General features: G+C 56.1%; 1 protein-coding gene and 1 non-coding gene across 3 annotated transcripts in view; both read right to left on the bottom strand.

Moving 5' to 3' along the window:
* The window catches only part of RADIL (Rap associating with DIL domain), a 62,083-nt gene that overhangs the window by 14,906 nt on the left and 22,002 nt on the right, over positions 1–25,175 (bottom strand). For both annotated transcript variants that reach the window (XM_032605040.1, XM_032605041.1), the window contains exons 3-6: positions 12,717–12,964; positions 11,084–11,716; positions 9,116–9,153; positions 2,947–3,107 (exon numbers count right to left, since the gene is read on the bottom strand). In XM_032605040.1, the coding sequence (XP_032460931.1) occupies positions 2,947–3,107; positions 9,116–9,153; positions 11,084–11,716; positions 12,717–12,964 (1,080 nt within the window). The remainder of the gene's footprint in view (positions 1–2,946; positions 3,108–9,115; positions 9,154–11,083; positions 11,717–12,716; positions 12,965–25,175) is intronic.
* Positions 16,477–16,583, bottom strand: LOC116741062. Its single transcript, XR_004346036.1, has one exon. It is a non-coding gene; the product is annotated as a U6 spliceosomal RNA (small nuclear RNA).

The raw sequence follows: 25,175 nt of genomic DNA, 5'->3' as shown, positions 1-25,175 counted from the left end.
GGTCCCGTGCGGCCTCTTGCTTAATGCACAGAGTGGGCCCCACGTCTGGGGACCTCCTTTCAGGGAGGGAGGGAGGCCGGGAATCGCCCTGAGCGCTAAGCTGGGCCTCCCAGGAGCACAGGGACGGGGCCGCCCGGCTACTGGGCCAACGGAAACGGTGTGCGCGTCCGTCAGAGACCCGCCCTGCAGACGCCAGCATGGCCCATCGAGGGCTCGGGGCTCCCTGACCCCTCCCAGGGCTCACACCCCAGAACCCTCCCGACCAGGAAGCCGGAGGCCTGCGGGGCCTCCCCAGGGCCCTTCCCGGAGGAGCCCGGCAGGGTCTGGCTGCTCCCTGCAGCCCCCCTGGGCTTTGGGGGAGAAGCCAATCAGGTGACTGCAGGGGCCGCAGGCTCTGATGGCGCCAGCTTGTCTGAGAAGGAGACCTACGCCCCTCATGTGGGCCCAGGGGCTCTGGAGAGAGGGAGGAGGGGACGGACAGAAGCAGGAGGCTGGGGGTCCACAGAGCACAACCCCGGGCGGCTCCCAGCAGACGCCGCAGAAACACCCTGAAACCCTCCTAGCCGCGGCGCGGGCTCTGCTGGGGTTTCCGACTCAGCTGATGCCCGCACGCGCCTGTCAGAGGACCCGGGCCTTGTCCCCGCTCCCTCCCGAGGCCCCGGGGTGGAGGACCGCCCCCTGGGACCCCACAGTCCGCAGGCGCTGAGGCAGAGCCTCAAAGCCTTCCAGGAGAACTTTAAATGAATTAAATAAACGTCCCCCCTGATGGGCTAATCTTTTATCTTCCCCTGTGAACGGGCTTCCTGGATAAGAGCTTCAGACAGAAAAGGTTGTTTGGGGAAGAAAAAGCTCTTTTTCCAGTTTTCAGGACATGACACATCTCTGTTTTTAGAATTCTTCCCACAGATATTTCCTGCTGAAGGTCAGGAGGCCAAACACGCCAACTCTGACCTTCCCTTCGCCCCCTGGTTGATGGTTTTTTCCTCTGAGCTCTCCGGAGCCTGCACCGCCCTGGACGGTGTTTCCGGGACGCTCAGGCCCTGCTGTGGCTTCCCCAGCCCTTGTGGTCCCCGGGGCGGGCAGAGGTGGGACCCCAGCCGTCCACACACTCACTCTCCCAACGTCGACTGGGCTACACGACATCTGGGCCTTGGACCAAGAATATCTTCCTAAGAGCAGAGCCCCCCAGCAGCTTCTTCCATGAAAATCAGCCTGACGCAGGGTCCCTGTGAAGGATACACTAACCCCAGGCCTGCAGCCTCTCAACACAGCGTCTGAAATATGTCCAGACAAGGAGGGGCACCGGCGGGACTCGCCTGTGAGCACTGTGCCCCAAGTCGGGGTGACGGGGTGCCGTCTCCGACCTGTGCCGGCCTCCTGGCTTCCGCACGGAAGGCCCAGCCAGAGGCCGGGTGCTCGCCGGCCGACGCCACGTGCACAAGAGTCCCCTCCACTCAGAGCCCGCTGAGCGCTGCAGCCTCAGTCCTGGGGGGCTGGAGGTCACCCCCCACAAAAGGAGCTCAGCAGGGTCTGGGGAGAGGTGACCGGAAGCCTCTGCAGGCGCTGGATTCCAGCAGCACCAGGCACGGGGTGGGCCCAGGCCGCTGCGCAGAGCGAGGCTCGCTGGCGACGGAGACTCGGGAGGTGTAGTCCTCGCGTCACGTTCGGGGGAATGGTGGGTGACAGTCTGCGTCCAACCCAGGCCCGGTGGACAGACAGCAGCTGCCCCATCCTGGGGGTCTACTGGACGGTGTTCACAATGTCTGCCCAAGGGGGACAAGGGAGGGAGTGACAGGCCAGCGGACCTGCAACGAATGACCACTGAAGCACGGAGGAGACACTGCTTCTGACACGTATCCACGGAGGCCCTGAGAGCCCAAGACAGTCCCCACCGCCCCTTCCCTGGGAAGTTGGGGGGAGAAAAGACTCAGAAACCACAACTGACGAGAGGAAGGTAGGCGGACCCCGTCTCCCCAGGCCTGGCCGGGACGCCCCAGGGCCTCGGCCCCGCCACCCCGTCTCCGAAGCCAGCGGCCAACTGAGCGCAGAGTGGGACAGCCGGCCCCCGGGCAGACCAGCCCCCTCGCCGGCAGCGGCCATGAGCCCCTCCCCTAGGAACCTAGCCGGTTGGCATCGGGGGAACCAGCAGGGCCCAGGGCCTCAGGCCGACTGTGAGCCTGTGTCCCGGGAGACATGGCCGCGCCTGTCCTGCCGCGCGGCCTCCCCACGGCTCCCCGAGGCAGGCAGGCCCCTGGGGCGGGGGCGCACGCCCGCTCGGACAGGAGTGAGCGAAGCGGGCGGCTCTGTCCTCGCAGGGCAGAGTGAGGCCGCACGGGGCGAAACCGAGCCCCTGGTCCCCGGCCACCACACCCGGTCCCACTGCATGCAGCCCCGCTGCTCCGTCCCGGCTCCGTGCCAGGACCCGCTGCGGCCCCATCAGACACGCGCCAGCTGACATCTCACACCCCCTCAGGGCCTGGCCGCACGCCACCTCCTCCACGAAGCCCTCCTAGACCGCCCCAGTCAGAGTCACTCTCTCACTGAGCGTTTTCAGCGCTTTATGCTGCGTTGCATCAGCTCTACGAGGCACGTTTTCCTACGTTTTAGTCTCTGAAGTCAACACGTGTCACACAATCTCGTAACTCTCACGAGCAACGCGCCTCCTTTCTGAGACTGCGGTGCATTCTGGGGGGGCTGGCGGCCAAGGGCTGACAGAATGCAGTGAGTGACCTGCGTCTCCCGGGCCTCCCCCAGTGGGGCTGCGTGAAATGACGGGGACAGAGAGCGCGGACGCGTCACGGACGAGAGGCACCAGCTTACAGCCCGACCGGCAGGTCGCCTCCCTCTTTGGGGACGCCCCCGACACCCATCTCTGCTCTGGGGGCCACCTCTCCCCTGAGACGGCCCGGGGACGCTCACCACCTGGGAGCAGCAGCACGGCCATACCTGTGATGTCCAGGTCCTCCTCCAGGCTCTGCATGTAGAGTGGGCACTTCTGCTGGATAAAGTACAGAAGCTCAACCGAGTTGGACATCCAGAAGATGATGTGCTGCAGGTCCGGAACCAGGCCCGCCATGGTGAAGCTGGCCGGGGAGAGGGGCTCCTGGCTGCCAAGACAGAGACCAAGAGTCGCGCCGAACCCGCCGCGCTCTGTGCGTGAGAACAGCGGACGCTCAAAATACCCACCACAATCTGTCAGCCTGCCAGCGTCAGGCTGGGGACTGGATTCAGATCCATAACCCGTTAGAGGCACGTCGCCTACAAGCCCTCACAGGAAGGACCGCCCGAGGCCACGCTGGAAAAGGACTCTGGCAAATGGCTTTTTTTCACATCTTCTCTTTGAGAATCAGAGAACAGAGCGGCTGTGACCATTCGGACGAGCAACAGGAATTGCCCCTCGTACTCGAGAGCAAGAGAGATGAGGGCGGGTGTCTTAAGTGAGGAACGTAACTAACAGAGGAAGCAAGCAGAGGCGCAACGGCTTGGGCTGGTGATCGGACAAGGGCAGCTAAGTGCTACCGCATCCCGGCAGGAGGCGGAAGACGACGGCTAAGGCGGCGTCAGGAGGCAGGGATCGCGGGCGCTACTGGAAGACTCAGAGATACCGTTAGGAAACCCACAAACGACCCCACTCACGGGGGCTGCCTGGCCGTGTCTGGGGCCGCGCGGCGGGTAGAGGAGAGGGGCGGGAGGGGCTCCCAGGCGGCAGCACGGAGCTAGGCCCTTCCCGGCCCTCCAACCCCATCCCACCCTGGGGGACGGCCACCTGGGGTAGAGGGCCCGTGGCACTCCCTTTCCAGGGGACACTGGGCACGTGGGGGCCGCCTGCCTCCCTCGACGGCAGCCTGCGAGGTCAGCTCCGCCCATCTCAAGCCCCTCCTCCCGCGTCTCCTGGGCCCCAGCCACCAGCATCCAGGACCTGGTGTCCGAGTCGCCCGCAATGTGACTGAAGCACCGCGCTGTCCTCACCAGCCTCCTGGGGAGGCCGAGGGGCGGGTGCGGCGAGCAGAGCTCCGGGCGATTCCTCCCTCTAAATGCCAGTCGGTGTCTCGCCGGCAAGGTTCCTCATCCCGGCAGCCAGCCTGTCGGTGGGCTGTGCATTCTGAGAGCATCCTCACACCGGAGGGTCCCTGACCACACCTGCCAGGTGCTCTGACAGGTGAGCAGAGATCCACTGACAAGCAAATCAAACCACCCAGAGGTAACTGGGTCTGTCTGGCGGTGACGCTGGGCTGTGCCTCTTACTGGCGGATTCCGGGGGGCACGGCGGGCGTCTGCGGGCATCGCGCGAGAACGGCGCTGTCCCTAGGCTCTTCATCCTGCCTGGAGGGCTTGCCGGCGCCCGGAGCAGCTCAGGGACTACGGCTGTTGCAGTGACCGTCGTGCGGGGGGCTCCTGGCGATCAGGCCCACGGGAAAAGCCGAGGGGCCATATCAGCGGCAGGGCTGGTGCGGAAGTGTCGGGCGGGCTGCAGCCTCGGCCTCCTCCACGCCCCACGGGCCTCGGGCTCCCTTCCCCACGTTCTCCTTGGGCCTGCACTTGGCTGCTCTCTCTGGCGTAACTTCACTTTTGTCCACAGACAGCATGACCCCCTCTGTCCTGCTCCTGGAGAGGGACAGGTTTCAGACGCGTCTCCTTGTTTCCACTGCTTATCTTGCTCCTCTCGTCCGCTCTCCTCGCTGGAGAATTACACACACACGTGAATTACACACACACGTGAATTACACACACACGTGCACGCCCGAAGAGCTTTATGTCGTCAAAAAAGGATGAATCTGCTCGTCAGAGCCTAGCCCCATTTTGTTTTCAACATTTATTGCCCTTCTCCATTCCGCCCAGAACTCAACGGGACAGACAGGCAGGCCTGCACGGAAAAACAGTCCACCAGCTACTGCCAAGTGGAGCTTTGGTGTTGGGTCCCAGCGAGGTCAGCGCTGAGGACGCGCCACCGGCCAGCCCTGCCGTACCGTGGGGCACAAACAAGGCGCGGCGGCCTGGCCCACCCGTCCGGGCAAGCACCGAGTAGGCACGACGATTTCAGGGACGTGACACCAAAGGCAATAAAAACACCAAGAGACACGTGGCGTTACGTCAAACGGAAAGGGTTCTGTGCAGCAAAGGAAACCATTAACAGAACAAGAAGGCAACCCACGGGATGGGAGAAAACATTTGCAAACCACATATCAGATAAGGGGTGAACTTCCCAATACACATAAGGAATTCCTACAACTCAAAAGCAGAAACAAAAACACACAAAGAAAGCAAACCACGAATAACCCTATTAAAAATGCGCTGAAGACTTGAGTAGATATGTCTCCAAAGTAGACAGCCAGCCGGAGGAGCGTGAAAAGGTTCTCAACATACATAATCAACAGGGAAATGCAAGTCAAAACACAAGCAGCTGCCACCCCACACCTGTCATGGTTTCATGAAAAAGACCGGAGTCAACAAGTATGGGTGACGATGTGGAAAAATCAGAACCCTTGTGCACTGCTGGTAGGAATGCAAACTGGTGCAGCCACTGTGGAAAACAGTGTGGAGGTTCCTCAAAAAACTAAAAGTAGAACTACCTTATGATCCAGCAATTCCACTTCCTGGTGTTTATCCAAAAGAATTGAAATCAGGATCTCCAAGAAATATTAGCACCCCAGTGTTCACTGCAGCACTACTCATAATATCCGAGACGTGGACTCCAACGCAAGGTCTACCGACAAATGAATGAATAAAGGCAATCCGGTTTATAACACAACGGAACGTCATCCACCATTAAATAAAGAAGGAGGGCGGCCCTGGGGGCGCAGTGGTCGGGAGTCCGCCTGCCGACGCGGGGGACGCGGGTTCGTGCCCCGGTCCGGGAGGATCCCACGTGCCGTGGCCGCGGAGCCTGCGCGTCCGGAGCCTGTGCTCTGCGACGGGAGAGGCCACGACAGCGAGAGGCCCGCGAACCGCAAAAAAAAAAAAAAAAAAAGAAGGAAATCCTGCAACAACACGGATGAACCCTGAAGACACGATGCTCAGTGAAATAAGCCAATCACAGAAGGACACGTACTGTGTGACTCCACTTACCTGAGGGACCCAAAACAGTCCAACTCACAGAATCAGCGAGCAGAGGGGCGGCTGCCAGGGGTGGGGGCAGGAGGGCGGACAAGAGAAACTGCTCATCGGAGCGTAAAGTCTCAATTATGCAGGATGAGCGAGTTCTAGAGACCTGCTGTACGACAGCGCACCTACGGTTAGCGAGACTGTACTGCACACTTAAAGTTTAAGAGCAGAGCTTTCATGTTAAATGTTCTCACCACAGTAAAATAAATAAAAATAAACCAAATCCAATCAATGACGTTCTGATATAAATTTTTAAAAAATCATCTGGGGGGCTTCCCTGGTGGTCCAGCGCTTAAGACTGTGCTTCCATGGCAGGGGGGCGCGGATTCGATCCCTGGTCGGGGAACTGATCCCTCATGACACGTGATGCGGCCAAAACGCTTTTTAAAATAAAAATAAAGATCATCTGGGACACCTGTACAAGGGAAATTATTGCTCTTCTATATGACTTATTATTAATAATATATTATTATGATTACTGAAAATAAAATTTAAAACATTTTTGTTAGTAAATAGAAAAATGAAAAAATTTCAAAAAACTTTCTAAACAATTCACGAGTCAAAGAAGAAATTAAAACAGAAATTATGCAAGGGTAAGGAAATAATAAAGAGGTAAATGGAACAGAAATCAAAGAAAAGGTAAACAGAAACAACAAAATTGGTTCTTTTAAACAGATGATAACAGACAAATGCCTGGGAAGATAAATCAAAGGGGGTGGGGAGAGAAAAAATAGGAACACAACAGGAATTAAATAAGGCGATATCACTACAAATATATTACAGATGAAAGAAGTCCTCCAAGAATATAACAAACAATTTTATTCCAATAACTTTGAAAACACAGGCAATAGATAATTTCCTAGGAAAGCAAAACTTACCAAAATCAACACAAGAAGAAACAGAAAACTAAACAAACCATAAACATTAAAGAAATGGAATCAGCAAACACAGGCGCCGCCCAGACGCTCTTCTGGGCCGCTTCCAGGAAACCTCTGCGGCCCAGAGTCCTCACCCTCTGAGACAAATCGACTCAGAGAACTGAAAGCAGAGAAGGCGGCCCAATTCATTTCTGAGAACCTTGCCAATAAAATCAGACAAGGACAACACAAAACAATAAATGAATTCACAGGCCAGTTCTACTTATGAATTCAGATGGGAAAATCCTAAAGTATCAACAAACCACATCTCACCTTGCTAATGACAAAATCAATAGTTATGAGAGGTTCGATCCCGGGAATCCAATCACGGTTCAGAAAACCTCCTGATGTAGGACCCACACTCAGATTCAAGGGGAAAATGTGTGACGATCACAGACGCGGAAAAAGCATTCAAGAAGAGTTAACGGCCACTTACAATGTTAAAAGAAGCACACAAGAAAGAAGCACACAAGAAAGACCTGGAGCTAACGGGGCAAAATGTGAATCATGTTAAATCCAGGTGTGGGTTCAGGGGTAACTGATACACTCTGTACTCTTCTGTATTTTGAAAGTGATTCATAATTTTTTTTAAAAAAAAGCATTCGCTGGGATGGAGCCAGGGCTGTTTTTAGGCCCTAATGACACAAGGAGCTGCTGAAGGAGGGGCTGTTTCCTCCTGTCTAAGGGCCAAGGCCCCAGCAGACAGGCACCGGTGGGAGGATGCGCTCGAGGGCGAGGGCCGGGTTCTCCTGAGGACTCCTCCCTCCAGGCCCGCCTCACCCTGGGGACGAGGCAGAGCCGGGGGTGAGGCTGGCTCCCTCGCGGACTTCCCCTGCCGTGTGGAACCCGAAGGATGCAGGGCTTCTCCGAGCTGCCTGGGCCTCAGCTGGTCCCTCCATGCTGGGCCAGCTGTAGGCTGTCTTCCGTGGGGCCCCCCGCCCGGGGCCTGGCCTGTAACAGCACCCCGCTACCCACTACCCTCGAGCAGGGCGGCAGCCAACAGAGCACATTCGTGAGCGACGGGGATTCTGCTCCACTCAGCCCGGCGGGAGCTTCGCTGCTCAGACCCCGGCTTCCCGTCTCTGAGCCTCTAGTTCCCGGCTTCAGAAGGAGGGGATAATGATGCTTCCTCCTGACTCCCTTACAGCAGAGGTCCCCAGTCCCCCCCGCAGCCCCGGGCCGCACAGCAGGAGGTGAGCGGCGGGCCGCTCCCCGTCGCTCTCATCACCACCTGAACCATCTCCCACTCCCCGCCCCGTCCGTGGAGAAACTGTCTGCCACGAAACCAGTCCCTGGTCCCAAAAAGATTGGGGACCGCTGGCTTACAGGACCACGGGCGGACGGTACCCCACAAGCACGGACAGCAACCATGTGCTTTATAAACGGAGTATCTTCTTCACGTGTCATCCTCACATACACAGAAATGAGGCAAACCCCGTGGACGGCAGCATGACTTAAGGCCCCGCGAGCCCTTCGTCCGCGACGGGCAGTGACCACAGGCAACCTCTGCTCGGGCTGTCACCACATGTGCGTGTTCCTTCAAGGGGACGGACAGCTGTGGCCTTCACGCCTTCACTGTGGCTAGGGGTCCGCAGCACAAACACAGGTGCCGCCGCCACCTTCTGCGAAGGCGGCTCTCGGTGGTGTCCGCCCAAGGGCAGGCGGGGGGTGTCCCAGGATACGCACGTCTTTACCGTTAATGCCAAATGGTTTCCTCAAGTCCCCCCAGCGGCGCGTAAAACTAGAACCCGTACTTTCTATGAAAACCGACGTTGGACAGCGGAGACCCCCTGCCCCACCTCTACACCGGGAGGCGTCCACTTCCCCAAAGCAGCAGGTTTGCATTAACACGGCAATTACGGGAGGGCGAGGACAAGGCTGCCTGGAGGGTCGTGCCCACTCGTCTCACAGATGCTCTGGAGAGACCTCCCCGACACAGAGCTGCCCAGGGTGGTGACTACAGACATGGAAACAGCCACCCTGAGACAGAAAGACACAGAGCTGACCCCAGAGGCTGCAGGGTGAGGGGTGCTGGGACTTGGCTCCTGGGGAACCAGTGGGCTGCTGGGCGGGTACGAAGACGGGGCCGTACTTACAGGTGCGCCTGCTTCTCGGCGAGTTCTTTGGTTTTCTCCTACAATTATAAAGGGAAAAAAAGCAAAGATGAGACAAGCAGGACACCACTGACACAGGCTCCCATCTACATGAAACACGGCATCACTGCTCCGGGCGTCGCTCCAAGCTACACTGGGAAGACTGTTTTCCATTTGATCTGACCTCCTGGCATCCCGTTACTGCGTACAAACCAGGCGTTTCCTACAAGAGCACTGTTTCACAGCCATCTCTCTTACGTAACAGCCGGCCACTTAGGGAGCAGTAAAGATGGGTCAAACGTATGACAAATGTCAGAACGAACGTTCTAGCAACACTCTCACGGTCAAGCTTCATAGATGCACTTTTAAAAGTCAGCCCCAGTAACGTGGAGCAGATACACGAGGGCCTGAGTACACACGGGTATGTTTAAACGTCCCCACAGGGACTCAGGTCCAGCCAACGTTTTCTGTCCCCTTCAATCAAGAACTCATTCTTGCTTTAGTGCTGTTATCCGGCTTAGCGTGGTCCTAACCGCGACTCCCTCACACGTTCTCGTGAAGGCTCACGTCGGCCTGAGGCGATGAGACTCGTGAGCACAGGGGGATGCACAGGAGGCTGCCAATGCCCAAGACACATACAGACAAAAGAAACTCAAGGCTCTAGACAGACTTCTCACACCCCAGAGGGGAAGCCGTACAGGGGACACCCGGGACCTGGGGTGAGGGGGTCCCACCTCCACGAGCCTGTTTCCAAGCCTGCACGGGGGCAGGGGAGGGGGTTCGCTGGGCTCATCCCACGTGCATGGCGGGGGAGCCAAGGGTGACGCTCGGGCTCGGGGGGATCCAGTTCTCTGCCCGGAGTCACCAGCACCCTCCTTTGCCCCGGCGTTCTCAGCTGTGACGTGGGACACCGCACCTACGCCGTCAGGGTGGTTGTGGGAATTAAGTCCAACAGCATCTGATTACTAGTAAGTGTCTGGCACAGAGCAGACTCGGAAAAGGACGGTGATTCGTGTGAAATTGACAGCTTCTAAGCGTCAGGCCACTAGGTCCACACTCTGCACGGACTTCAGCTGCACAGAGGGGAAGCGACCACACACACCAAATGCCACTCGGGACGCTGGGGGACGCAGCTCAGGTACGCACGATGCACACAGATCGCTTGCACAAACCTTGGGATGTGGCAGGCCAGGATGGCTTTTGCTTTTAAAAAGTTTCAAACGTTTTAAATGTGGATTTTAATCTGAGGAATCTATCCAGTGTCTACACGGCCAGCTGGTTTCCTTTTCCCACGTCTGCCTCAGGGTGAGCACGGCCGAGACTAAGGGGGTCTCTCTGAAGGACTGCGTGTAACTACCAGCCATCCTTTGGGTCCCCAGGGAGTCCGGCCCCTGGAGGGGCAGGAGATGCCCGCCGGGTGCTCTGGCCCCAGGGGATGTCTGGCAGTGCCTGAAGCCGCTTCCGTGAGGGGGGAGGGGAGGGGTGCTGCCAGCACCAGGCCAGGGAGGCTGCCCAACGTCCTGCGGTGCAGGGGTCAGCCCCCCAGCAAGGAATTCTGCCCGGACGTGCGTGGTGCCGCGGTCCAGAGACCATCCTGGGCGAAGTTTCAATGGACAGCATCGACCGGTCCTGTGCCCCCCCTCTCCCCGCCACCCGACAAGGGCTCTGCAGTGGGGTGTCGGCAGGGGCTCGACCTGCTCCCGGCAGAAAGCGCGGGGCTCCCAGGCCGCCTGGGCGCCAGCAGGGCTGGGCCGTGAGGAGGGACGCAGGACCGGAGCTCATGAAGCCAAACCCTCGGCGGATACCCCAGCTCCCCTGGTGGCCCTGCCTATCCTGCTCTCCCGACAGCGACGAGGGCTGGTCTCGGTCAAGGGGGAGCTCGCGCCCTCCACCCAGGCGGCCGCAGCTCCCACCCGCTCCTCTCCCGGCCGAGGCCGCCGGCAGCGAACCGCCCCCCGCCCCACCACTGACCCAGACCGTCTCTCGGATCATCTTGGCCATCTTGAGCAGGAGCTGCCCGAAGGAGCCCGGCTCGAGGCGGGTGGCCGAGTGCTGAATGCAGAGGCAGAGGAGGAAGGCGGGGGTCAGCTTGTGGTCGTTGCCGCCCGGCTCGACCAGCGTCATGATCCGCTGTAGCAGCGCGTCCTCCATGTCGGGCTCGAACTCCAGGTGCAGCGGCCGCGCCCGGGGGGGTCCGGGCCTCGCGGAGACCGAGGCGCCCCGGGCCCGGAGCGGGGCACCGCACATCCTACAGCTCTCCGGCACGGCCCGGAGGCGGGCCAGGGCCTGGGCGGGCAGGGGCTGGGCCTGCGCGGGGTCCTTCAGCAGCAGCAGGTAGTACAGGCCCAGGGAGAGCAGGTCCCCGTGGCGCAGCACCACGGCGCGGCCCCCCACCTCCGAGAAGTTGACCGAGACGGACGCCCCGGGGATGGGCTCCAGGACCAGCTGTGCCCCAGCCTGAGCTCGGCCCAACGGCCGGCGCCTGCGGATGGTGCAGTGCAGGGGCAGGATGTCGGGGGCCGAGAGGCTGATGCTGGGCTTGCTGGAGGGGGTCCTCTGGCCCACCGTGTGCCGCTCCCGGTTGAGCACGTAGACCAGGCTGTCCTGAAACGCAGACACCAGACCTCAGGGGCAGGACGCCACTCGAGCAGTTCCATCCCTGGTACCTAAGCCGCCCTGGGCAGCACCCACCCCGCCCCCCCGGAATCCCTTCCTGACCCCCTGCCTGCCCACATTGGGCGCCTATCCCATCTCCCAGAGCAGCCTCGGTGGCACACCGGACGCCCGGGGTGTGGGGGGGGGAGGCCCCAGCTTTGAGACGTGAGAGGCCAGCCAAGGGCAGACCTGAACGTGGACACTGGTCTACAGACACGCCAGGCCCGCCCGCTCCGCCAGGTGACGGTGACAAGCTGGGGAGGCGCCCCTCCTCTGTGCGCCAGCTCCGGGAGGGAAGATGCCTCCCAGGATCTGAGCTGCAGAGCCCTGACAAGGTCACACAGCGTGCGGGGAAGGTGGAGCAGGAAAGGGAGCGGGGGACACGCGGGTGAGCGAGAGGCCGGGAGGAACAGCAGACCTCCCCGGGGCGGCAGCACGGGCAGGGTCGGCGGGGTCGCCAAGGGCGAGCCCCTTCAGGCCAAGAGGCCCCCGACAAAAGTGGTATGAAATGCGGGTGCGGGGCGGGGGCCTGCGGGACCCCTCAGAGGAAGCCGCCCCGCACACGCCCGAGGCCGCGGGAGGCCTGCGCCCCAGCCCACGGGGGCCATTCCCCAGGGGCCCGCCAGGCCGGGCAGGAAGGGGGCCCAGTACCAGGTAAGACCCACGCTGGGATCAGTGAGTGAGGAGCTGGGGGGACCCCCTCCCAAGGCCCTGCTGCCACCCACTGCAGCCCGGACGGAAGAATGTTCTGGAATCAGAGGACGGGGAAGCCGCCACCCTCCTCCAGCGTCTAGGGCGGACCCAATGGGGTGCTCCCCCACAGCCCATTTCTCCGGCCCCTGAGCCCCCCGCTGACGTGGTCAGTAAGGAGCAGAGGGGCGGGGGCACCAAGCCGAGAGCCTCCCGCACGCCCCTCCCACCGCCTCGGGCCCAGGAGAGGGGTGCTCACGTGCTGCTGGCTGTAGCCCTGCAGGAGCAGCAGGTGGGGCGACTCATAGAGGGAGCAGCGCATGGCGTCCTGGCCGGGCTCCTCGGGGCCCCGGGCAGCGGACGGCGGGGCGATGGCCGAGCCCAGGCTGGTCTCGCTGACCGTGCGGCGCAGCCGGGGTGGAGGGGGGCTCCAGGCTCCCCCCGCGGCTGGGGCTGGGGTTCCCTTGGCGCGGCTCCGCTGCAGTCTCCGGGCCTGGGCGTTTATCCCTGCGGCAGAAGCAGCGCGGGGTGAACAGATGGCTCGAGGCCGCTCCTGACACGGGTCGCGGCTCCGTCAAGCAGGCCTGCAGGCGGCCGCGGGACTCTGTCCGCAGACCGCATCCTCGGAAGGCCGTGGCTCCTCCGGGGCTCCCTCCGAGAGCCAGGCAGCCCAGCCGTCCGAGGCCCCAGACGCCCCCCAGGACCCCGTGGCGCATCCCAGCCCCGAGACCAGCCAGCACCACGGCCTCCCCGCGGGATGCCAAGCCCACCACAGCCTTGACCCCCACAGAGTCAGCGTGCTGGGGACTTCGTGGGTACCATGCGGACCCCAAAACCTGCCCATCCCGTCCCGTCCTGGCAGCCCGTGTGTGCGTGCGGGAGCTCATTAGGTGACAACTGTTCATCATCCCCCCCCCCCCCCCGTTTACAAGGAGGAAGCAGTCAACTCACCACGTCGCTCCAGCCCACTGGCTGGTCTCCATCCAGAACACGGCTGCTCCGTCCCGGGGCACCTCCGACACGGGAGGCACACGCTCACACGCGCACACCCGTGCACACCCCTCGAAAGCCTTACCCTTCTACACGTAGGAAGCGCTCTTTTAAACTAATGCCGCATGAAAGCTGAGAAGCCACACGGAACTCGAGGGCCAGTCTCCTGTCACCGTCGCCTTCCCCGGCTGACCCAGGCCTTCCTCTCTGAGCCCCCTGCCGAGGGCCCTCCACACAGCCTCTGTCTGCAGCATCCCTTCCTATAACCGTTCCAAACAAAACCAGACAAAGCCAGGGCAAGTGAGGTGGGCAAGCAGGGGCCGAGGGCGCCCGGGAACACCGACCTGCCTCCCAGAAGGAGAAGGGAGCCCAGTCCCCGGCAGCGCACAGGGAGCCGGGGCTGCAGGAGGGAGGCCGCCCAGCCGCAGTGCGAGCCGTTTGCCTGGCTCTGGCTGCTCCCCGCCTGCTGCAGAGCCGGGCCAGCGACCGTCAGGCAGGGCAGCGGGGCGGGGGAAGGGGTGGGGGGAAGAGGGGCGGGTCAGGGGAAGGAGGAGGCTGAGGGCAGGAGGCAGGGATGGAGGAACAGAGGTGGGGGGCAGGCGGGGAGGCAGCCCCCAGCCTCACCAGTCCCACCGCCCCGGTCTCACGGCTGGGGCATCACGGCACAAGCGGGGGCCCTGCCTGGAAGAAGACATTTAGAAACCAGTCCAAAACGACGCTCTAGCCCAGGCTTTTCCTCCCCCTAGGACGGGGCCGCAGGAGAATATGCACCTCAGAACCACCTTGCACAAGTGCTGGGGCTCCCAGAAAGCAGCAGAGCCCATAAGGTCACCCTTTCCTCTTGGATTCCTGGGGGCCCCCAGAGGCCCTGGACGAGGCCCGAGCCAGCGTCCCTGGGACTGCAGCAGACGGGCGTGGGCGCACACTCTCGGCCGACTGGACACCGCTCCTCCGGCTGGGGTCCCGCGTCCCCTCGCAGCTGACCCCCTCCCGGGCTAAAGCAGGGGCTCTCGCCCCGCCCGCGCTCGGGGCCGCCTGGGGAGTTTGCAACAGCGTCCAGGGCTCATCCACGGCTCCTCAGGGTTGAAGGGCCAGGGCTGTCGGGAGGGAGGTAGCAGCAGCTCAAGGCCGGGGCCGCTGGACCGCCAACGCCAGCACGGCCAGCGTGCAGAGCAACCCACAAGGTCCAGCCGACAGACCCGTGCACACCCTGCGGGCAGCACAGCCACGAGGACCCTCACACGTGTGGACGCCTGAGCCAGGCAGGCCCCTGAAGCCCACGAAACCCTCCATGGGGACTATCCTCGCACAGGGCAGAGATGCTGCAGGGAAAGCTGGGCCCAGCCTGTACCCAGTGGCGGGTGGAAAGGCAGATGGGGAGCAATGGGTAGGGTGTGGGACCTCTGTTTACATGCTGAAAAGAGCACACGAAACCCCGTGGCATGCTGCTCATGGTGTGCGTGTATGTGCACGTAAAGCCGTTTTCGAAAACGGATAGAAAAGGCACACAGTAAGTTCAAGAAATGGCCGTCTCACAGGTGGGGGAGGCACATTACATAACGTATTGGAGCTGCTAGAACACGCGTGATGTCACATACTGCACGTGATAGGACACACTTTATGGAGAACTCTGTGTGATGTTTTACTCGTTTTATTTTTAAAAACTCTAAATAAATGTGATTAAAAATGTTTATGTCAACTCTGGAAGGCAAGTACTCAGGTGTAAAGTAAACATCATGAACACTCTGAGGTCCTCGCACGTGCGTAGGACTCTGCGGCTGCCCCGAGGTGGGCTGGGGGCCTGGGGGGAGCACCTGATGAGGCCGCTGGAGGGTGCCGATGAGGTGCCGCGCCGCGTCTGATCCCACTTCAGCTTCGCCACCACAACCCACGCATCCCAACGACGCGCAAACCCAGGGCGTGTCTGCCTGGCTCTGAGCAGAACCTCCTCCCTAAGCCTGGGGTGGAGGCTGGGCGGCGACAGGAGGGACGTGTGGGCAGCGTCGCCCACAAGCCAGCGGTCTGCGGGGCGCGGCCTGGGGTTCTCAGCCTGGTCCAGGCAGACCCGCAGCCTCGTGGTCCAGGCTCTGCACACTGGATCTGGGGCGTCACGGTGGAGCCTGCGTCCAGAGCAAGGTCGTCCCCACGACCCCTCCACCGCCACCATGATGGGGATTCGGCAACAGACACACCACGGAGAAGCCCTGGCCCACAGGGGAGTGGCGCTGACGGGATAACGTGACGAGAGTGGCCAGGCCTGGTATGGTGGTGATTTCACATGCCAAGTCACTCACCTTAGAGGAAAACGCCCAACCTTGCCACTGGGTGAAGACGCGCTCCATTTCTGGATCACGCCTCCCCGTGAGCTGGGCTGGACGGCCCAGCCCTGGACATTTCTTGCTACGCGAGGGGTGACCGAGTTAGCGAGGTCAGAGGTTTATCTGGTCCTGCAGGTCTGAGGGACACCCGGGAATCTGCATTTTTGTAAAAGCTCCCCAGAAGGTTCTGGAACTCAGCTAGGATAGGAACCCCTGCCAGGGCACTCCCCTCCCCCAGTGCCCACAGAAAGCCCACAGGGGGAGAAAGGGAAACCCACGGAGCGCTCGGAAAACATACTCGAGCACCTACCGTTTTTATTTGCGTTTTGGACTTCTACCTCTTCTCTCTAGATTAAAACGTTTGTCAGTTCCCAGGAAGGTGGCAGATACGAGGCTCTGCTCTTCCCTCTTACATAAGGCACACCTCGTCTTACTGCGCTTCACGGATACGGTGTGCTACAAACTGAGGGTCTGCGGCAACCCTGGCTGGGCAAGTCTATTGGCACATTTCTTCCCACAGCATTTGCTCACTTTGTGTCTCTGTGTCACACTGTGGGAATTCTCGCAATATTTCAGACTTTGTCGTTATTATTGTATTTGTTATGGTGATCTGTGATCAATGATCTTTGTTGTTACTCTTGTAATCGTTTTGACCTTTTTTTAGTAATAAAGTACTTTATTTTTTATTTATTTTTTAAACATCTTTATTGGAAAAATGTGGAACGTTTCACGAATTTGCGTGTCATCCTTGTGCAGGGACCACGCTAATCTTCTCTGTATCGTTCCGATTTTAGTATATGTGCTGCTGAAGCGAGCACAGTAACAAAGTATTTTAAAATTAAGGTGTGTAACATTGTTTTTCTAGACATAATGCTATCGCACCCTTAACAGACCTCAGTAGAGCGTAAACATCACTTTTCTAGGCACTGGGAAGCCAAAAAGTTCCTGTGACTCTTTACCGACGTGCCGCCTTCATTGCAGTGGTCTGGGCCTGAAGCCACCACATCTGAGCTGGGCCTGTTATCTGTTCCCTGGTGAAAGGCAGAAACACACCCAGCAGAGGAATAAAAGGAGGGGTCTGGGTAACCAGAACCTGGAGAGGCCTCTGTGTCCCCCGCACCCAGGACACACATGGGACCACCTTACCGCCCAACACTGGGCCCCAGACCCAGAAGCACAGTAACCACTTTCCCACGTCTTAGGGGGATAACACAGCCAGGAGAGATTCTGAAACAACCCTTGCTGCCCCTGAACAGGCTCACAGTTAAGCCACAGGCCCTGACTTGGATGTTCAGGGCCGATCCTGTCCGCTCCTGGACTGTGCGTCTGTGACACGGGAACTGGGGAAGGGGCCCTAACCTGCAGGAGGTGTAACTGTGACACAGACGACGGCGGCGGCCTGCACAACGGACGCGGTTAAAGAAAGGAGCTCGGAGCTTCCCTCTCCCGGCAGCTGCTCCAGCTCCCGCCACCGGAATCAAGGCTGCAAGCGGCTGACTCTGCAGGGCAGGGATCTGTGGTCCCTCATCCCCTCCATCAGACGCTCCTGGGCCAGGCAGCCGTCGGGCAGGGGGGAAGAGGTGGAGGGATGACACCCCAGGCCACACGGTGTTTTACGTGTCGGTGCCGGCATCCCCTCTGCGGGGAGAGAGGAAAGGACCCTGGATACCGGGGCCGGGTTGGGGGGGGGGGGGGGTTGGACATCAATTCTGAAAGCAGCTGGCAGCTGTCACCAGAGCTCCCGTCATGGGCTCCAGCACAGCACTGGAAAGAACAGCACAGCTCTCTTCCTGGACGTCAGTAAGTTCAGGACAATAAATTCAAGCTGTAGGTTTTACCCCCGGGCCCTGTTTGCTCTTCTCTCCCAGGATCGGAGGGTTTGAAACAGTGTCTCCAACTCGGAGAAGTCCCTGTTGCTCACACCCACTACCAGGGCTGCAGGAGAACTCAGAGATGTGGTTTTCATCGGGGACGGATGAGGCAAATGTTCCTGCATCCGGGAATTTTGCTGAAATTGGGGGAATTGAGACTATTTCAGTGATCCCTAATAACAGCTGGAGAGGCGCTGCTGACGTAGAGTCTGCAGTGGCCACTGCAAAACTCGGAGGTCAGACCTGCCTTAAACAAGCCCTTTTAAACTAGAATGCCCTTTGCTGGGTTAGCAAAAGATGCAGAACGAAGGCCTAAGTTAATCAAGCAATCCCTGACGTTAATTTGAAGTTTTTTGTATTTGAAATGTACAAAAAGGACGACAAACTACCTAAGGACCGTTTGGGGACGCAGCATCTATCTGCTACATGGCCAGCTTTATTCTGAGTGTTTTGCATTCAATTCCATCGCATTCTCACAATAAACCCTTCAAAGGGACTGCAGTGACATGGGAATATGTTACCTAGCTTTTTTAGGATCGATCCTACCATTGGCAAATAAAATTCTAAAAAAAAAATGTATGTCGTAACCCCTCCTCCCCAGTTAGGGACACAACACGGATGCCTGCTGGCCACTTCTGGTCAACATCGTACTGGAGGTCCTGGAGGTCCCAGCCAGTACAATACGGTAAGAAAAACGAATGAAAAGGTAGGATTGAAAAGAAAGAAAGAAATGTGTGATGATTTTCAAGACGATGTGATTGTGTATACAGAAGATGCAAAAGAATCTACGGACAAATTATTAGAATTAACAAATGAGTTTAGCAAGGGGACTAGATATGGCGAGTATGCAAATTCAATACTGTTTTAAAATACTAGAAACAAAGAGAAAAGGGTATGTTTCTAAAAAAAGATACCATTTATAATAATGTCAAGAAACATGAAACTAAGGAATAAATCTTCCAAAAGATGTACAAGACTGTGTCACTGAAAACCACAAAGCACCACTGACAGAAGTCAAGGGAGCTTCAGGGAAAAAGACAGGCCAAGTGTGAGGGAGGAAGTGGGACAGTTAGAGCCCTTGCACACTGCTGGGGGAGGGGGGTGTCAACTGGCACGAGCGGCCTGGAAAGCACGTGTGCTGAACCATCAAGTCCACTCCTCAGTGTACACACGACAGGAACACACGTGGGACCACGGAACGTACGCAGGAACACGTCCACGGTAGCATCACTCCTACCGGGCCCAAACTGGAAACACCAAGTGTCTACCAACAACAGGATGACCAAATCAGCTGTGGTCCATTCACATAACAGAATCCTGCACTGCAACAGTAATGAATGGACTCTTCTAAAAGCAAGAACAAGCCAGAAAAACCAAAAAACAAAAAGCCAGACACAAAAAGGTACACATAATACGATTCCATTTATAGGACATTTACTTAGAGCCAAAACTGAACTATGGTTTTAGAAGTCAGAGAGGTTGGCTCAATGGCCAAGGACCAGAAGGGGGTGTGAGGGAGGCTGCAGGTGTCCTGATAATGTTCTAGTTCTTGCCACACAGGTGCACTCATCTTCTGAAAACTCGTTGAGCCGTACCCTCACAACGTGGGCACGCTTCTGTCTGTACGCTATTTTTCAATGAAAATTTTCCTTTTGAAGAAGAGGACATCAGATGTTAAGATTACCATACACAAATTATAAGATCATGTTTACACTGTTTAAAGAGATAAAACATGCCTTGCAATATATGTAGCGAACAGGAAATTATAAACAATAACATCAGCTTTGAAAAATAACCAGTTAGAACTTCTAGAAACGAAACAATACAGTAACGGAAAGTATGCAGCATATCAGACACAACGGAAAAGAGTATCAGTGAACTAAAAGACAAGTCTAAAATGGCTAGGATGTGGTACAAAGTGACCAAAAAAGAACAAAGAAGACATTAGAAGACAGGGAAGAGAGAGTGAGAGGCCTCACACACGTTGAAAGACAGCTCTGGGGGAATTCCCTGGCAGTCCAGTGGTTAGGACTCAGTGCTTTTACTGCTGAGGGCCCGGGTTCAATCCCTGGTTGGGGACTTAAGATCCCACAAGCCATGCAGCACGGCCAGGAAAAAAAAAAAAAAAAGACGGCTCTGGGAGAAAAGAGGGCAAAGGCAATATCTGAAAAGAAAATACGTGAGCATTTTTCAGAACTGACTGAAGAAACCAATTGGCAGTCTCATGAAGTCCAATAAAAGAAAGAAGAGAGACATCACAAGAAACCACTGACCAATATCCCCTATGTATAGAGATGTAAAAGTCTCCAAGACAGTAGCAAACCATATTCAAGTGGGATTTATCCCAGGAATGCAAGAGTGATCTAACATACAACAGTCAACCACTGTAATATACTGTATTGATACAATAAAGGACCAACATGACATGGCCAGGTACTGAATGCTACTGGATTATACACTTTAAAATTGTTAATTTTATGTTACGTGAATTTTATTTCCATTTTAAAAGTCAGGCTTTAGGGCTTCCCTGGTGGCGCAGTGGTTGAGAGTCCGCCTGCCGATGCAGGGGACGCGGGTTCGTGCCCCGGTCCGGGAAGATCCCACATGCCACGGAGCGGCTGGGCCCGTGAGCCATGGCCGCTGAGCCTGCGCGGTCTGGAGCCTGTGCTCCGCAACGGGAGAGACCACAGCAGTGAGAGGCCCGCGTACCCCCCCCCAAAAAAAAAGAATATATAACTATGTACACAGGTTGATTTAAATTATGTAAGAAAAGTAATGCAACAGTAAGAAAAGAATGAAAGGCACCAAAATGTTGAAAGCAATTCTCTCTAGGCGGTGACTTTACAGGTGGTTTTTACTCTCTACCTAATACTTCCCCTTATTTTCCAAATTTTCAATAATGAATATGTCTTATTTTCTTAAGTGGGGGGAAGTCACATTTTCAAGTACCAAGGAGGATTATTTCCGTGGTAAGACTTGGACCTTCTCCTGCCAATTCGGGCCTTAATCAGGGAAGAGCAGCCCTCTCTAGAAGGAACTAATAAGCTAATTAAGATAATGGGTAACTGAGGAGATAAAATGCTTAGACCATTTGTTAGCCAGTTACAGATGGAAATAGAGCCTTCCAGAACCATGCCAACGAGAGAGCAGTGTGGCAGAAGCAGGAATTTTCTTTAGCTGAAACCAAAGGCCCCGTGTGACTCCCCAGAGAAGCCTCGAGCCCTCCCTGGGAGAGGATCCTGGTAAACCGAGCGACACCAGCCCACCCGGCGCCCCTGCTCACAGGCCTCAGGACCCACACGGGAGGGGCCGCCAACGCCCCTTCCCGGGCCCACCTGGAGGACCAGCTTTGTCGCGAAGGTCAGCACCCCCTGTCTCTCGCCCAGAGCGAGGAGCCCTCCCTGCCAGGAGGCTGCATCCCGAGGATGCCCGACGCCCCACCGCCCTGCAGCGAAATCCCTACACTCGTGCAGGATGGAAGAGACAGCCATGGAAAACCGCTTTGAAAACTGGGCAAGAAGACAAGAGAAACTAGGAGAGAAAAGACCCGGAAAACACGTCAGTCAGGAGGACGGCAGAACCTGGATAACAGACGAACCAGAAGGAACGATCCAAGGAGGGATGTGATTTTCAGAACTGAAGAGCATGCGTTTTTAGCTTAAAAGTCTGACACACAGTAGAGGTTAAAAACGCATAAGGGGGGACTTCCCTGGTGGCACAGTGGTTAAGAATCCGCCTGCCAATGCAGGAGACACGGGTTCGAGCCCTGGTCCGGGAAGATCCCACATGCCGCAGAGCAACTAAGCCCGCGCGCCACAACTACTGAGCCCGCGTGCCACAGCTACTGAAGCCTGCGTGCCTAGAGCCCACGCTCCGCAACGAGAAGCCAAACCGTAATGAGAAGCCCCGCGCACTGCAACAAAGACCGAACACGGCCAAAAATTTAAAAACGCATAAGGGGTCAAAATACGCAAACAGCAAATTTTAATAACCTTAATACGTTAAGAGAATATGGTCGTTATAAACAAATACGGTAACAGACACAACCATCACTTTTCACATAAAAAAACAAAAGTCTAGCAGAAAGGGTGCAAACACACCCCAACCAGGACACACACTGTGAGTCTGCAGAATTAGGCAGCGTGAAGAAATTACCTGCGTCTCCAGAGGGAGGAGAGAGAGATTAAGTCCAAAGGAGTGAGAGTCCCAACACGCCCCAGCCTCTCCCGGAGGCACTGGGAGCTGAAAGGAATAGACTGAGGCCTCCAAAATTCTAGGAGAGAAAAGTATTTTCATCTAAAGCTCTACGCCCAGCTAAGCTATTAATCGAGCATTAAGGTGGAGCAAAGGTTTTTCAAGCAACTTCACCTCTCATGGACACTTTCCCAGGAGGCCACGGGAGGAGCTGGTCCACGTAAACCAGGTGTAAAGCGAGAACCAGGGAAAAGGGAGCAGAGACGGGGGTCTCCTCTGCAGAGACACCAGGGTGAGGACAGCTGAAAGCGGGCTCGAGAGCAACCGGCCCAACCTGAGCAGGCGGAAGGCGCCCAAACTGGATAAAACCAGCCACACACCTGAGCATCTTGAAAAGAGATACTGGCAGAGGATGGAGGAATGCTGAATTCGTGAAAAGTACCAAGAAAAAGGGCAAATAATACCAACAATTAATTCCAAAGAGACTGGAAGCTGGACTAGAAGGAAAGGTAATCTTTGTGTACACCAGGCCTCAGTTGTAAAAAGCTGTCTCTGGTCCTAAAAATGTAAACACTGATTACTAATCTAAACAAATTTACAACTGTCCTGAGAGGACAGGGCGAGGGAAGCTGATGTTTTCAAAGAGGGGTGGTGAACAGAGCTGAATTTTCATCTTCATGGAAGGAGTCACTAGATCAGGCTCAAAATGTAAAAACCAAGCAGTAGTGGGATAAATGTGTTACTTTAAGCTGTGGAATTAAATGCCAAATAAGGAACAGCTCATAACTGAAACTGGTTCCCTCTGGGCAGGGCAAATTGGGAAGAGGGAAGGCTAGTGCAGAGACCTGCTGCTTCAGCTTTTTTGCTTTGTTCTGTTATTTCTAATCAGCAGTGAGAAGCCCCGCGCTTTAACTGTGCACGTATATATAACTGGTGAGAGTAAGTTTTGGTTTTTTTTTTTGCGGTACGCGGGCCTCTCACTGTTGTGGCCTCTCCCGTTGCGGAGCACAGGCTCCGGACACGCAGGCTCAGCGGCCATGGCTCACGGGCCCAGCCTCTCCGCGGCATGTGGGATCTTCCTGAACCGGGGCACGAACCCGTGTCCCCTGCATCGGCAGGCGGACTCTCAACCACTGCGCCACCAGGGAAGCCCAAAAGTAAGTTTTTAAACGTACATACTTTTCAACCTCCTAAGCGAATGAATGAATGAACGCACGCACTTATGGTATGTATTTCCTAGACACACTTTTTTGCACATTTTAACATCTCTGAACGCATCCTGCGTTCTTGTGGAGCGTCCCGGGCAGCAGCTGTCACGTGAGAACCTGGCTATTGTTCCTGGGGGGCGAGATTCTTCAATATTTCAGCCATTTAAGGGCCATTTGAAGAATGAATGAGCTCTGGTTGTCATGTGCAAACTTGCAGAATTTGGGGCCAACAGCTTGAGAGAAAATCCCAGGGATAACAGTGGAGCACTTTCAAGAAATGCGGCACCAGCAATATTCTTGAGGGCACAGAGAAGGGCACCGTGTGGAAACGTGCCCAGTGACAGCTCGAGTCGAAAAGAAGACTTTGAATTTATTTCCCTCCCATGTATCTTTTTGTGTGTGCGTGTACACAGAACCACTACAGATTAAAGTCCATGTTTAAATAACTCCTCAGGTGTATTAGAGCTCTTTAGGTAAGTACAAAACTAGGAACCCCAAGTAATAATAGTAAGGCACTGTGTCCTCGTTTAACTTGTACGATTTTTTATGTTAGTGGTAAGCAGATATGGTGATCTTACAATCAATAACATCTTTTATGTGGTGAAATACGGTATATACAGGAATATGTATTGCAAAATTGTTCTTAATGACCCCCAAATATACACAGTGCTCTGACCACACCGTGGAATATTCCATAAGCCCTAGAATGAATGAATTAGAATGATAACAGATGATGTGCGGAGATTTTCAAAAGGAGTTTGTTAAGAAAAGATACAGAAAACTAAGTATGTGATCCCATTTTAAAATAATAATAACTGGGACTTCCCTGGTCGCGCTGTGGTTAAGAATCCGCCTGCCGATGCAGGGGATGCGGGTTCGATCCCTGCTCCGGGAAGATCCCACATGTCACGAGGCAACTAAGCCCGTGGGCCACAACTACTGAGCCTGCGCTCTAGAGCCTCCCCCACTGCAACTACTGAGCCCATACACCACAACTACTGAAGCCCCCGCGCCTAGAGCCCGTGCTCCACAGCAAGAGAAGCCACCGCAATGAGAAGCATGTACACCGCAACGAAGAGCAGCCCCCGCTCACCGCAACTAGAGAAAGCCTGCGTGCAAGCAACGGAGACCCAACGCAGCCAAAGATAAAATGAAATTTTAAAAACATAGTTTAAAAAAACTGACTAAAAGTTTGCATGTGTACATGTTTACACGGATCTGTACAGGAGCATCTGGAGCACAGAAAAACTATGGAAGGTCACGGTGGGAGCAGAATTCTAAGGTGACCCCATGATCTCTGCCCCTACGGTTACTCCCGTGATGAAGTACATGGGCAAGAGAGATTCTGCCGGTATAATTAAGGTAACTGAGCAGTTGATCTTAAGATACAGAGATTATCCAGTGGGCCCAACCTAATCATGTGAGTGACTTCAAAGCAGAGAGTGTTCTCCAGCTGGTCACAGAAGAAAGGGGTCTGAACGAGGGGTTCCCCCTGCTCCGATGGGAGGGGCTACAGGAAAAGGAGCTGAGAGTGGGCTCTGGTCCACAGCTAGCAAGAAGAAGAAAGGAAACAAAACATGGAGATTTCGGTCCTACAACCCCAAAGAACTGAATTCTGCCTTGTCAGCCAAACTTTGAGGGAAAGTTGTCTACACACAGGCTTCCTCTCTTTTCTCCTATTCACCCTTCTGTATAAGCAGGAAACATTTCAGGCACCCAGAAGGGTATGAAGAACAAAAATAATGCACCCACTGCAGTCTGAAGAAATAAAGCACATTCTAGATATGGCTGAGCCTTCTCTCTCCTATCCAGAAATAACAGCTATGCCGATTTGGGGTCATAACTCCCATGTGCAGATTTATATTTTTTTCCATGTGTTAAGTATGGCCAAGATATTATATACATACATAGTAAATATCTCTGAAAAATATATTTAACTTGAAATTTTAAAAAAAACTGATGAAATGGTATCATACAATATGAACACACCCACTTGCTATGTGTATCTCCAGCTCATTCGTTTTCAGTGCTGTACGGTATTCCATTGTAATATATTAAAATGGACCCATTTTTCCTGTTGATCAATGAGCAAGTCAGTCTCCAAGATGGCCCCTAGTGACCTCCTGCTTTTCGAGCC

Source organism: Phocoena sinus, chromosome 15, assembly GCF_008692025.1.
Source record: "Phocoena sinus isolate mPhoSin1 chromosome 15, mPhoSin1.pri, whole genome shotgun sequence".
Taxonomy (NCBI): Eukaryota; Metazoa; Chordata; class Mammalia; order Artiodactyla; family Phocoenidae; genus Phocoena; species Phocoena sinus.
The sequence above is the reverse complement of the archived record's forward strand: the minus strand, read 5'-3'. Positions and strand labels throughout refer to the sequence as shown.